At 40.1% G+C, this 15,166-nt stretch overlaps 1 protein-coding gene across 1 annotated transcript; it reads left to right on the forward strand.

The window, feature by feature from the left end:
• Positions 1 to 5,409: 5,409 nt before the first annotated feature.
• LOC112220661 lies at positions 5,410 to 14,295 on the forward strand. The gene is made up of 6 exons (XM_024382493.1): positions 5,410 to 5,473; positions 5,738 to 6,082; positions 6,601 to 6,942; positions 13,728 to 13,844; positions 13,980 to 14,035; positions 14,170 to 14,295. Exons 1-6 carry the CDS (start codon positions 5,431 to 5,433, stop codon positions 14,293 to 14,295), a joined length of 1,029 nt encoding a protein of 342 aa, XP_024238261.1. The 5' UTR covers positions 5,410 to 5,430.
• Positions 14,296 to 15,166: the final 871 nt, after the last annotated feature.

The raw sequence follows: 15,166 nt of genomic DNA on the forward strand, positions 1-15,166 counted from the left end.
TGTCCAACGCTGGTCCGACCAAGCTGACTCCACACTCCAAGACTGCTTCCATCACGTGGACTGGGAGATGTTTCGTATTGCGTCAGACAACAACATTGACGAATACGCTGATTCGGTGTGCGAGTTCATTAGAACGTGCGTTGAAGATGTCGTTCCCATAGCAACGATTAAAACATTCCCTAACCAGAAACCGTGGATTGATGGCAGCATTCGTGTGAAACTGAAGGCGCGAACCACTGCTTTTAATCAGGGCAAGGTGTCTGGTAACATGACTGAATACAAACAGTGCAGCTATTCCCTCCGCAAGGCTATCAAACAAGCTAAGCGCCAGTACAGAGACAAAGTAGAATCTCAATTCAACGGCTCAGACACAAGAGGCATGTGGCAGGGTCTACAGTCAATCACGGACTACAGGAAGAAACCCAGCCCAGTCACGGACCAGGATGTCTTGCTCCCAGGCAGACTAAATAACTTTTTGCCCGCTTTGAGGACAATACAGTGCCACTGACACGGCCTGCAACGATAACATGCGGTCTCTCCTTCACTGCAGCCGAAGTGAGTAAGACATTTAAACGTGTTAACCCTCGCAAGGCTGCAGGCCCAGACGGCATCCCCAGCCGCGCCCTCAGAGCATGCGCAGACCAGCTGGCCGGTGTGTTTACGGACATATTCAATCAATCCCTATACCAGTCTGCTGTTCCCACATGCTTCAAGAGGGCCACCATTGTTCCTGTTCCCAAGAAAGCTAAGGTAACTGAGCTAAACGACTACTGCCCCGTAGCACTCACATCCGTCATCATGAAGTGCTTTGAGAGACTAGTCAAGGACCATATCACCTCCACCCTACCTGACACCCTAGACCCACTCCAATTTGCTTACCGCCCAAATAGGTCCACAGACGATGCAATCTCAACCACACTGCACACTGCCCTAACCCATCTGGACAAGAGGAATACCTATGTGAGAATGCTGTTCATCGACTACAGCTCGGCATTCAACACCATAGTACCCTCCAAGCTCGTCATCAAGCTCGAGACCCTGGGTCTCGACCCCACCCTGTGCAACTGGGTACTGGACTTCCTGACGGGCCGCCCCCAGGTGGTGAGGGTAGGCAACAACATCTCCTCCCCGCTGATCCTCAACACTGGGGCCCCACAAGGGTGCGTTCTGAGCCCTCTCCTGTACTCCCTGTTCACCCACGACTGCGTGGCCACGCACGCCTCCAACTCAATCATCAAGTTTGCGGACGACACAACAGTGGTAGGCTTGATTACCAACAACGACGAGACGGCCTACAGGGAGGAGGTGAGGGCCCTCGGAGTGTGGTGTCAGGAAAATAACCTCACACTCAACGTCAACAAAACTAAGGAGATGATTGTGGACTTCAGGAAACAGCAGAGGGAACACCCCCCCATCCACATCGATGGAACAGTAGTGGAGAGGGTAGCAAGTTTTAAGTTCCTCGGCATACACATCACAGACAAACTGAATTGGTCCACTCACACAGACAGCATCGTGAGGAAGGCGCAGCAGCGCCTCTTCAACCTCAGGAGGCTGAAGAAATTTGGCTTGTCACCAAAAGCACTCACAAACTTCTACAGATGCACAATCAAGAGCATCCTGGCGGGCTGTATCACCGCCTGGTATGGCAACTGCACCGCCCTCAACCGTAAGGCTCTCCAGAGGGTAGTGAGGTCTGCACAACGCATCACCGGGGGCAAACTACCTGCCCTCCAGGACACCTACACCACCCGATGCTACAGGAAGGCCATAAAGATCATCAAGGACATCAACCACCCGAGCCACTGCCTGTTCACCCTGCTGTCATCCAGAAGGCGAGGTCAGTACAGGTGCATCAAAGCTGGGACCGAGAGACTGAAAAACAGCTTCTATCTCAAGGCCATCAGACTGTTAAACAGCCACCACTAACATTGAGTGGCTACTGCCAACACACTGTCAATGACACTGACTCTACTCCAGCCACTTTAATAATGGGAATTGATGGGAAATGATGTAAATATATCACTAGCCACTTTAAACAATGCTACCTTATATAATGTTACTTACCCTACATTATTCATCTCATATGCATACGTAGATACTGTACTCTATATCATCGACTGCATCCTTATGTAATACATGTATCACTAGCCACTTTAACTATGCCACTTGGTTTACATACTCATCTCATATGTATATACTGTACTCGATATCATCTACTGTATCTTGCCTATGCTGCTCTGTACCATCACTCATTCATATATCCTTATGTATATATTCTTTATCCCCTTACACTGTGTATAAGACAGTAGTTTTTTGGAATTGTTAGTTAGATTACTTGTTCGTTATTACTGCATTGTCGGAACTAGAAGCACAAGCATTTCGCTACACTCGCATTAACATCTGCTAACCATGTGTATGTGACAAATAAAATTTGATTTGATTTGATTTGGAGAGAACTTCATTTCAGATACAACATAGACAAAATTATCTCAGTCAAGCATCTCTATTTTGACAAAATGTAAGCGTTTTGGTTAAATAATCTCAGGACATTGCTTTCGAATGAACTTTTACAATATTACAATACAATATCCTGATGCAATACCATAGACAATGGAATTACATCCATGTTTCTGCTCAAAATGTCTTCTGGAGTGGTCCACTTACTTTGAGCTAGCTGATGTCAACAAGTAGCAGTAGGGAATTAGTCTTTAAATGTCCACGTACAGTGCATTCAGAAAGTATTCAGACCTCTTGACTTTTTCCACATTGTGTTATGTTACAGCCTTATTCTATAATCGATTTAATAGTTTCCCCCCTCATCAATCTACACACAATACCCCATAATGACAAAGAAAAAACAGATGTGTAGAAGTTGTTTTAAAAAATCAAAAAGCAACCATTTAATAAGTGTTCAGATGCTTTACTTAGTACTTTGTTGAAGTACCTTTGTCAGCGATTACATCCTTGAGTCTTCTTGGGTGTGGCACCTGTATTTGGCGACTTTCTCCCATTCCTCTCTGCAAGCTCTGTCAGGTAGAATGGGGATCGTCACTGCAAAGATATTTTCAGGTCTCTCCAGAGATGATCGTTCGGGTTCATGTCCGGGCTATGGCAAGGAGACTCAGAGACTTGTACCGAAGCCACTCCTGCATTGTCTTGGCTGTGTGCTTATGGTCGTTGTCCTGTAGGAATGTGAACCTTTGCCCCAGTCTGAGGTCCTGAGCGATCTGGAGCAGGTTTTCATCAAGGATATCACAGTACTTTGCTCCGTTCATCTTTCCCTCGATCCTGACTAGTCTCCCAGTCCCTGCCACTGAAAAATATTCCCACAGCATGATGCTCCAACAACCATGCTTCACCGTAGGGATGGTGCTAGGTTTCCTCAAGATGTGACGTTTGACATTCAGGCCAAATAGTTCAATCTTGGATTCATCAGACCAGAGAATCTGGTTTCTCAAGGTCTGAGAGTCCTTTAGGTGCCTTTTGGCAAAGTCCAAGCGGGCTGTCATGTGCCTTTTACTGAGGACTGGCTTCCGTCTGGCCACTCTACCATAAAGGCCTGATTGGTAGAGTGATGCAGAAATGGTTGTCCTTCTGGAAGGTTCTCCCATCTCCACAGAGGAACTCTGTCAGTGACCAAGGCCTGATTGCTCAGTTTGGCTGGGCAGACAGCTTTAAGAAGGTTCTTGGTGGTTACAAACTTTTGTTTGGTACCCTTCCCCAGATCTGTGCCTTGACAAAATCATGGAGCTATAAGGACAATTCCGTTTACCTCATGACTTGGTTTTTGCTCTGACATGCACTGTAAACTGTGGGACTTTATATAGACAGGTTTTTGCCTTTCCAAATCATGTCTAATTAATTGAATTTACCAAAGGTGGACTCCAATCAAGTTGTAGAAACATCTCGAGGATGAATCAATGAATCAATCAATCAATGGAAACAGAATGCACCTGAGCTCAATTTCTAGTCTCATAGCAAAGTGTCTGAATACTTATGTAAATAAATTTGCTAACATTTCTAAAAAGAAACAACCTGTTTTTGCTTTGTCATTATGGAGCATTGTGTGAAGATTGATGAGGGAAAAAACATTGAATCTATTTTAGAATAAGGCTGTAAGCTAACAAAATGTGGAGAAAGTGAATGGGTCAGAATACTTTACAAAGTAACTGTATGTGTCAGTACTGTTCAGAAGAATTAATAATCGAGTTAATTCGTCTCTTTTTATAATACTTTGTTGATATACCATTTATAACAACTTATTTCCATTTCAAATAGAGTTTTTAACTGAAAAACAGAGACTCATAACTCTAGTTCATTAAGTTTAATTTGAACTTGTATCATAGAATGAACACACTTCATAAATATGTGAATATGCAGTGGTGTAAAGCACTTAAGTAAAATACTTTAAAGTATTACATAAGTAGTTTTTTTAGTATCTGCACTTTACTTTACTATTTATATTTTTGACAACCTTTACATTTACTTCACTACATTCCTAAAGATAATAATGTACTTTTTATTCCATACATTTTCTCTGACACCCAAACGTACTCATTACACTCGAGTAATTTTCTAAGGAATCTAAGGAATCTTTACATTTACTCAAGTACAACAATTGAATACTTTTTCCACCACTGTGAATATGTATATTTGGTCAAATATTTGGTAGTTCTCAATGTATTATTATGATTTATTTTTTGTTCTTGCATATGGTAAGTGTCTCACGCATTTGTCAGTAAACTGTAAACAATCTGCATTTTATTTGACCCTATAATGTTGCAAAATATTAAAATGCATATTAAAACCTTTTCTTTTTTTGGGTCAACCTTACACAGTGTGCTTCACACTCAGCATTAAAGGGGAAGCTCAGCATTTAACAACTTCATGTAAGATGGTTCCTCACCGTGAAAGTAGCCAAGACAAAATGTAATCCATTGGTCGGTTTTCTCTAAACAGGAACTACAGACTTCAGCTAACTTTAGCCACAGCTATCTAAAAATCTATGGGAATGATAGGGGCAATCATGCAATTCTCATTCCCCAAAAAACTCTATATTTGGTTTGATGTTACTTAAAAGTGATCGTTCCATAAAAAAACACTGCACAATTGACTTATCACTTCCATTGATAGTTAGCTATCGGTGGCTAAATTTAGCGTGAATTTGTTTTCCAGACACAGATTAGTCCTGGACTATATAGCTCTATATAGGCCCCCAAAAATTATGCACAACATAAATCTTTACATTGCATACAGAACATGGCTGAAAATGGGTGAAAATGTTGCACAGAAAGTGATGCATGTCTTTCCCCTAACCAATCAAGTATTTCTGAGATCTTAAACATCCCACAATTCTTTTCATTTTGTCAGTCAGTCATTCATAGTAACAAAGAAAAACAGTTAAAGCTACAGTTAGTCCATATCAGGATGATCAGAATCTGCCTTCTTTGGGGACTTCTCTCTCAAGTGTGTAAATGCATGTCCTAATCTCACATGGTACTTTACTGAACAGTAAAATTGAAAATCTAAAAGAATAACAATATCATATTGGAAAGTCATATCTAAAGGTAATTAAATATATTCAGTTTGGACAGCAATGTGACCGATATATCTTCAGACAATTTGAATTGCAGTAGTTTGATGACTTAATCTAGAATATACACTGTTATTCAAAGGTATAACATGGTCCATTTCCATTTAAAATTGACATCTGATTACATTCACATTTTGGCAGACCTGATTCAGACTGAAGATGCTCCTCAACCAATACCAGTGACTACTCGTCTATTTGGAGACAATATATCTTTGCCATGTCCTAAAGCAGAATCTGAACAATTCCTGTACTGGTACAGACAAACTGTTGGCCAACTGCCCCATCTTGTCGCATCTGTGTCCTATGCATCAGAACCTGTACTTAAAGGAGAGTTTAAGAACCCACGTTTCAAAGTGGAGGAATCTGAATATGTGTATAATCTCATTATCAGAAATATCAGCACATTAGATGAGGCAACATACTTTTGTGGAATTGGGACAATATATGGGATGAACTATGGATATGCAACATTTTTGGCTGTGAAGGGTAATTTGATTTAAATTACATATTTCAATATTCACCAAAGGTTTTTGTGTATTGTTATACATACAGTAGATGTACACTGCTTTATACTGTTGATGTTCCGAGAAAGTATTAACAATCTTGCTGGAGTATGCATAGAAAGTGGATATTCATGGATGCGTGTCATAATGGTCAAATGTAAAGACACTTGTCATTTTTGACAGGTTTTTGAAATGACAATGTTACGGTATAGCTAGCAAAAGAGTGTAGAAACGGTAGCTAACTAACTTTTACTGTAAACAACTCTTAAGATGCCTAGCTAAGCATCTTGGCTGACTGTGGGGTGAATACATTTGAATAATTACTGACAAATAAAAAAAAGGTTTACAGTTAATTAGCAACCGCATCACTATTTTCTAGCAAGCAAAGCACTGCTTCCAAAACTGCCGTGTGCCTAAAAGAATGTTTACTATTTAAAATTCTATGACATCTCCACTTTACAAGCATATGAATCATTTTCTAAATACAATTACACATTATAGGACACAATCACCCTACATTGGTGCAGCAACTAGTTTCTGATCCAGTCCATCCAGGAGACTCTGTGATTCTACAGTGTACAGTACTCTCTCAGACCTGTACAGGAGAACGCAGTGTGTACTGGTTCAGAGCCGGATCAGGAGAATCCCATCCAGGAGTTATTTACACCCCTGGGAACAGGAGTGATGCGTGTAAGAAGAACCCCGAGACTCCCTCTCCTACACAGAGCTGTGTCTACAGCCTCTCCAAGAACAACCTCAGTCTCTCTGATGCTGGGACTTACTACTGTGCTGTGGCCACATGTGGGGAGATCCTGTTTGGCAATGGAACAAACCTAAATATTGGTAAGTAATGAATATTATGTGTTATAGTGTATAAATTATAGAAGGTTTAGTAATATTTATGTGGTGCGTATACAGAGTGTACAACACATTAAGAACATTTCCCTAATATTGAGTTGCACCCCCTTTTGCCCCAGAACAGCCTCAATTCATTGGGGCATGAACTATACAAGGTGTCGAAAGCATTCCATAGGGATGCTGGCCCATGTTGATTCCAATGCTTCCCACAGTTGTGTCGAGTTGTCTGGATGTCCTTTGGGTGGTGGACCATTCTTGATACACATGTGAAACTGTTGAGCGTGAAAACCCCAGCTACGTTGCAGTTCTTGACACACTAAAACCAGTACGCCTGGCACCTACTACCATACCCCGTTCAAAGGCACTTAAATATTTTGTCTTGTTCATTAACCCTCTGAATGTCACACATACACAATCCATGTCTCAATTGTCTCAAGGCTTAAAAATCCTTCTATAACCTGTCTCCTCCCCTTCATATACACTGGTGTATTAAGCAAGTGACATCAACAAGGGATCATAGCGTTCACCTGGATTCACCTGGTCAGTCTGTCATGGACAATGTTTTGTACAGTCAGTGTACAGCACAGTGGTTGAGGTCTATGTGCCTTTTCCAATAACAATATTCACATCATTGACCAGAAATGAATGAGCTGTAAATTCAGCTGTAAATTCTTAGATAATAAATCATCTCAACGCTTTAAAAAGCAAAACAAAATGACAAACACAACAAATGTGAATTGAGATGATGGAGAAGGATATTGAATGTCTCTAGACATACTAAGGAAAGGGAGTTGAGGAAGTTTGGGTTGAAAAGGCAGGATAGAGACGAAAGAGAGAGCCCCTCATCATAGCACTACAGCTGCTTTTCCTGCATTCAATTCCTTCATAGAAGCCGCTCCTTTCTGTAGGTACTGGTCGTACATTACCAAAAATTTAGCAACCACCTGGTTGATGCCACGGCTACTGAAAGGGCAGGAAAAGTCACCAGAAATCAACAGTTGCCAGGAACAGTCCCTGATCCTCCTCTATGATTTCCAGACGCTCTTCTTATTTTAATATTTTTATTTTAATATTTTTTGTTTAACCTTTATTTAATTAGGCAAGTCAGTTAAGAAAAAATGACTTACAATGACGGCTTACCAAAAGGCAAAAGGCCTCCTGCGGGGACAAATAAAAATATTTAATATATATATATATATATATAATGTATATAGATATAAATATAGGACAAAACACACATTACGATTTAGAGAGACAACACAACACTACATAAAGAAAGACCTAAGACAATAACATAGCTAGGCAGCAACACATGACAACACAGTATGGTAGCAACACAACATGACAACATCATGGTAGCAGCACAACACAGTAGCAGCACAAAACATTATTGGGCACAGACAACAGCACAAAGGGCAAGAAGGCAGAGACAACAATACATCACGCAAAGCAGCCACAACTGTCAGCAAGAGTGTCCATGATTGAGTCTTTGAATGAAGAGAAGAGATAAAACTGTCCAGTTTGAGTGTTTGTTGCAGCTCATTCCAGTCGCTAGCTGCAGTGAACTGAAAAGACGAGCAACCCGGGGATGTGAGTGACCAGTTTACAGAGGAGAATAAAGTGCAGTGATGTGTCCTATAAGGAGCAATGGTGGCAAATCTGATGGCCCTAGCTGCTCGAGAGCACCCTTACCTGGCGATCTAATCTAGCATGGGTAGGATCTAGTATCCGTAAACTAGCATGGGTAGGATGGTCATCTGAATCAGGCTTAGTTTGGCAGCTGGGGTGAAAGAGGAGCGATTACGATAAATCTAGAATTGGATTCCTCTAACTTTAGCCTGCAGCTTCGATATGTGCTGAGAGAAGAACAGTGTACCGTCTAGCCATACTCCCAAGTACTTGTATGAGGTGACTATCTGAAGCTCTAAACCCTCAGAGGTAGCAATCACACCTGTGGGGAGAGGGGTATTCTTCTTACCAAACCACATTACTTTTGTTTTGGAGGTGTTCAGAACAAGTTTAAATGTAGAGAAAGCTTGTTGGACACTAAGAAAGCTTTGTTGTAGAGCATTTAACTTCTTATGGCTGCAGGGGCAGTATTGAGAAGCTTGGATGAAAGGTGCCCAGAGGTGCCTAGAGTAAACGGCCTGCTCCTCAGTCTCAGTTGCTAATATATGCATATTATTATTAGTATTGGATGGAAAACACTCTGGAGTTTCTAAAACTGTTTGAATGTTGTTGGTGAGTATAACATAACTCATAATCCAAACAGGAAGTGAGAAATCTGAGGTTGGTCGATTTTCAACCCAGGCCCTATTGAATTCACAGTGGGATATGGATGAAGTTGCACTTTCTAGGGCTTCCACTAGATGTCAAGCATCTTTAAAAACTTTAATGAGGCTTCTACTGTGTTGTGGGCCTGAATAAGAGCTGAATGAGTCAGGTTACTGGCAGAGAGCCATTTCCTGGTCACGGGCATTTCACATGATATCGACCTACGTTCCATTGCTTTTCTAGGCACACAGGAACTCTCCGGTTGGAACTTTATAAAAAAAATTCATAACAACACCCTAAAGATTGATTCTATAGTTAGTTTGAAATGTTACTTCGGCCTGTAATATAACTTTCTGAAGTTTTTGTCCGAAGTTATGCGGGACCTGCACGAGCGTTTGGATTTGTGTACCTAACGCGCTAACAAAAGTAGCTACTTGAACATAAATAATGGACATTATCGAACATAAACAAGCATTTATTGTGGCACTAGGATTCCTGGGAGAGCATTCTGATGAAGATCATCAAAGGTAAGGGAAAATTCATAATGTTACTTGTGGTTTCTGTTGACTCCAACATGGTGGAAAATGTTATTTATTTTTTGAGCACCGTTTCCGATTATTGCATGGTTTGTTTTTCCCGTACAGTTTTTTTTGCATTAAGCACCTCGGACTCAGTGACTGCCTGCAGGGAGAAACCTTGTAGCGGGGCAGAGGAAAAATAGGGAGAAGCATCAGGGATAGTCACATTAGAAGGGGTGGGAGACTCAAATTGGAATCCTGACTTAAAACTTGTTTGGGATAGGGGGCAGCATTTTTTGGATGAAATAGCGTGCCCAGAGTGAACTGCCTCCTACTCAGACCCAGATGCTAATATATGCATATTATTATTAGCATTTCATAGAAACAATCTGAAGCTTCTAAAACAGTTTGAACGATGTCTTTGAGAATAACAGAACTCATATGACAGGCGAAAACCTGATGTCTGAGTTTTGTAGTTTTTCAAAGCTTGGCCTACTGAATACACAGTGTCTATGGGGTCAAGTTGCACTTCCTAAGGCTTCCACTAGATGTCAACCATCTATAGAAACTTGTTTCAGGCTTCTGCTATAAAGGAGGGGGGAATGGGAGCTGAATGAGTCATGGGTCTGGCAGAGTGTCTCAGGCTCGTGACGTGTGGTCCCGACAGAGTTAGCTGTCGTTCCAGTGCTTTTCTACAGACAATGGAATTCTCCGTTTGGAGCCTTATTGATGATTTATGTTAAAAACACCCTAAAGATTGATTGCATACATCGTTTTTAATGTTTCTACGACCTGTAACGGAACTTTTCGAGTTTTTGTCTGGCCGTCGTGCTCGCACCTCATGAGGATGGATTACTGGGCTGAACACGCTTGATCTTCATCAGAATGCACTCCCAGGAATCCCAGTTCCACAATACATTTTTGATTTGTTTGATAACGTCCGTCATTTATGTCCAAATACCTCCTTTTCGTTCACGCGTTTAGTACACAATCCAAACTCACAATGCGTGGGCAAGTCCAGGCGAAAGTTCAGACAAAAAATCATATTACAGTTCGTAGAAACATGTCAAATGAAGTATAGAATCAATCTTTAGGATGTTTTTAAAATAAATCTTCAATAATGTTTCAACCGGAGAATTCCTTTGTATGTAGAAATACGATGGAACGCAGCTAACTCTCACGTGAGCGCACGTGATCAGCTCATGCCACTCTGCCAGACCCATGACGCATTCAGCTCTCGTTCCCCCCTCCTTCACATTAGAAGCATCAAAAAAGGATCTAGTGGAAGCCTAGGATCAAACGCACCTTAGAAAGTGCAATATGACCCTATAGACACTATATATTCGATAGGCATTGACTTGAAAAACTACAAACCTCAGATTTCCCACTTCCTGGTTGGATTTTTTCTCAGGTTTTTGCCTGCCATATGAGTTCTGTTATACTCACAGACATCATTCAAACAGTTTTAGAAACATCAGAGTGTTTTCTATCCATCTCTACTAAGTATATGCATATCTTAGCTTCTGGGCTTTTAGGACTGAGTAGCAGGCAGTTTACCCTGGGCACCTTTTTTTCCAAGCTACTCAATACTGCCCTTCAGTCCCAAAGACGTTAATGACGTGGTGATTAAAGAGCTCAGCCATGTGCTTCTTGTCAGTAACAACCACATCATCAACTTTAAAACCTCTTGGGGATAGGGGGCAGAATTTTCACTTTTGGATACATAGCGTGCCCAATTTCAACTTCCTGCTACTCATGCCAAGAATATTCTATATGCATATTATTAGTAGATTTGGATAGAAAACACTCTGAAGTTTCTAAATATGTTTGAATCATGTCTGTGAGTATAACATAACCTATGTAGCAGGCAAAACCCCGAGGACTAACTGTTCAGATTTTTTTCCATTCTCTGTTGACAACATTGTCTTTGCCATTGGATATTTAATAGGCACCCATTTTCAGTTCCTACCGCTTCCACACGATGTCGCCAGTCTTCGGAATATGGTTGAGGTTATTCCTTTGTGCATTGAATAAGTAGGTCAACCCGGAACTGGGGACACATTTGTGAGTTGCGCAAGACGTGAACAGCAGTGCAGGTTTGGTTTCATTCCTGTATTGAATACAGATTGCCCGTCTACAATTTGATCGATTATTAACGTTTAAAAATACCTAACGTTGTATTACAAAAGTAGTTAGAAATATTTTGGCAAAGTTTATAGGCAACTTTTGAAATATTTTGTAGTGACGTGTTTTGGTAAGCTGTTTTTTTCTGGATCAAACGCGCTTTATAAATGGACATTTTCAATATATATGGACAGAATTAATCGAACAAAATAACCAATTGTGATGTTTATGGGACATATTGGAGTGCCAACAAAAGAAGCTCGTCAAAGGTAATGCATATTTTACATTTCATTTCAGCGTTTTGTGTAGCGCCTGCTACGCTAGCTCCTTTGTTTACTGCTGGTGCAGACGATGCATGCTATCAGATAATAGCTTCTTATGCTTTCGCCGAAAAGCATTTTTTAAATCTGACATGTTAGCTGGATTCATAACTAGTGTAGCTTTAATTGAGTATCTTACATGTGTGATTTAATGAAAGTTTGAATTTTATAGCATTTTATTTGAATCTGGCGCTATGCATTTCCCCTGGCAATTGGCCAGTTGAGATGCTAGCGTCTCCCCTATCCATATTAAGGGACATGGGCAGCTGTGAGGAGGAGGGTTTATTCTCCAGGTCTTTAACCTTTTTCCAGAACTTCTTGGGGTTAGACCCACAGAGAGAGAACTGCTCCTTAAAGTAACTAACTTTGGCCTACCTAGCCTGAGTGCACTTATTTCTCATTTGCCTGAACGAGAGCCAGTCAGCCTGAGTATGCATGTGTCGAGCCTTTCGCCAAATGTAATTCTTGAGGTGGAGTAACTCTGCAAGATCACGGTCGAACCAGTGGCTGAAACAGTTTTTAATTCTAATTTATTTTCTTTATGGGGTTGTGTTTGTTAACAATACCACTGAAAATATAAAAAAAGAAGGTCCAAGCGTCTTTGATGGAGAGGATCAAGCTGATTCTATACCATTTTACAGAGGCCAGTTCATGAAGGAAGGCTTGCTCATTAAATGTTTTTAGCAAGCGTCTATGACAAATCAGGACAGGTCGTTTTACTGAGCAGCCATTACGAACACAAGGCTGTAAAACAGTGATCACGAAAACACCAGACTGACACCTATCAGGATTATTTGTGAGGTTAACATCAATAAGAGAAGCCTTTTCTGGGTGTTTGGAGTCATACCTTGTGGGATTGGTGATAATCTGAGAAAGGTTTAGGGAGTCCCACATCTTTAGGCCTTGGTCAGGTGGTTTAAGCATGTCCCAGCTTAGGTCACCTAGCAGGACAAAGTTTATCTAACTCTAAATAAAATATTTTTGTAAAAACATGCTGAAAAATGCGGGAGCTCATCTGCTAATGACCTCTCTCTCCAGCAGCCAGCAGCCAGAAACGAATATATGTATATATTTCTTACTATTTTATTGTAATATACATGGTGGTATATATCCCTCTTACTGTTTTATTTTAATATAAGGGTGGTATATATCTCTCTTACTATTTTATTTTAATATAAGGATAGTACATATTTCTTCATATTTTATTTTAATATACGGGTGGTATATCTATTTTACAATTTTATTTTAATATAATGGTGGTATATATCTCTCTTATTATTTTATTTTGATATACAGGTGGTATAAATATCTCTCTTAATGTGTTATTTTAATGTACGGGTGGTATATTTAAAAAAATGTTTTTACTTTAATATAAGTGTGGTATATATGTTGCTTACTATTTTATTTTAATATAAGGGTGGTACATCTCCCTTACTATATTATTTTAATATAAGGGTTGTATATCTGTCCTACCATTTTATTTTAATATAAGGAATATGTCGACTCTATTTATTACATTTTTTCTTCCTTTTAGGAAGATCTCTGGATCATGTTGTCATTGGACTGGGAGTGACATCAGTTTTCTGTGTGATTGTGATCATTATACTCGTTTTCAGCAGAAATAAAAAGACAATTTGTGAACATTATAAAGGTGAGCTCTCTGGTATTACAAACTGTAGATGAACACCTAATACATTTTGCACAATACTTATTTTATAATGTAAAATATCTCTGTCTATTACCTATCTTGACTTGTCATGTTCATGCTTGTTTTTATTCATGTTAGCAGTGAGTGTTGCTCAGCATATTGGACATGACAACTCAACCACCGAATGTGATCAGGTAAATAAATACAATTGTTATAGTACTGGCCTGTTGGTAGGTGATATCCAATATGATACTAGATACTCTAATTATCTGGCTATTATTATGACTACATTTGTATCAAAAACCAACACCATGATGATTAATCACAGGAACAAGACCCAGAGACTCTGAATTATGCTGCATTGCATTTCTCTGAGAGGAAAACTAAAAGAGGAACAAAGAAGAGAGAGACACAACAGGAGAGTGTGTGCTCTAATGTCAGGTACTCAGATTGAGACTGAACATTGTTTATGTGCAGAGGAATGGATGTAGTTTGGTAAATAAACTGTTCTTAATATACTGTACAATGTGTTTAAACAGTCATGACATTTTAGCCTTACTGATACAGTGATATTTTCTATCAAGTAAGACAGTGGCAAAATTTTCACTATACCCATCATGAGGTTGCCACAACCTAGCCTATGAATGAAAGTTTACAATATAGGTGCACACAGGTCGAGAGAAAGATTTGAGGTGACAGACAGTGACACATGGACAGACAGGGACACATTGCACACTTTTGCCTGCATCTAGCTGATCAGAGCAACACGGTTATGGGACGGCTTGTCCTGTCAGGTAGAGGGCCAAATACCATTGAGGTCTTTAAATCACTCCTGAAAAGTTTGACCTTTAATCTGTGTATTGTTATTTTAGACTTGCTTAGTGATTCTAAGTCCTCCTCTTGTATCGTATCTCTTGTATCTCAGTCCATTGTTTAGACATACTGTTTAACTGTGAGACAACTCATTGGCCTTGTGCTAGTGTCCTTCCTCCCTGAGATAAGATGGTTGAGGGTTTGATCCCTGGTTGAGTCACACCAATTACTCTAAAAATGGGACTGGATGCCTCTCTGCCTTGCACTCAGTATAAAGGAGATGGATTGGGTTAAGTATCCTATCCAGGAGGTGTACTTGTACATCAAGCTGCATAACGCTATAGAATCGGGAGATAGGCTCCTGCCACTATGAGGCATTTTTCTCAGACAATAATTAATTTTACTCTATTTTCAATCATGTATAATTGCAGTATGGTTAAAAAATATTTTTTTTAAATAATTTTTGCTAAATGTATTATTGGTGTGGTATTTATTGTAACCCATGAAACCAC

The sequence above is a fragment of the Oncorhynchus tshawytscha genome, linkage group LG21 (assembly GCF_018296145.1).
Source record: "Oncorhynchus tshawytscha isolate Ot180627B linkage group LG21, Otsh_v2.0, whole genome shotgun sequence".
In the NCBI taxonomy this organism is placed as follows: domain Eukaryota; kingdom Metazoa; phylum Chordata; class Actinopteri; order Salmoniformes; family Salmonidae; genus Oncorhynchus; species Oncorhynchus tshawytscha.

Coding starts and splice junctions, on each gene's coding strand:
- LOC112220661 (XM_024382493.1), top strand. CDS start 5,431: ATGATCAGAATCTGCCTTCTTTGGGGACTTCTCTCTCAAGTGT. Junction 5,474..5,737: donor GGGACTTCTCTCTCAAGTGT/GTAAATGCATGT, acceptor ACATTTTGGCAG/ACCTGATTCAGACTGAAGAT. Junction 13,845..13,979: donor AATTTGTGAACATTATAAAG/GTGAGCTCTCTG, acceptor TATTCATGTTAG/CAGTGAGTGTTGCTCAGCAT.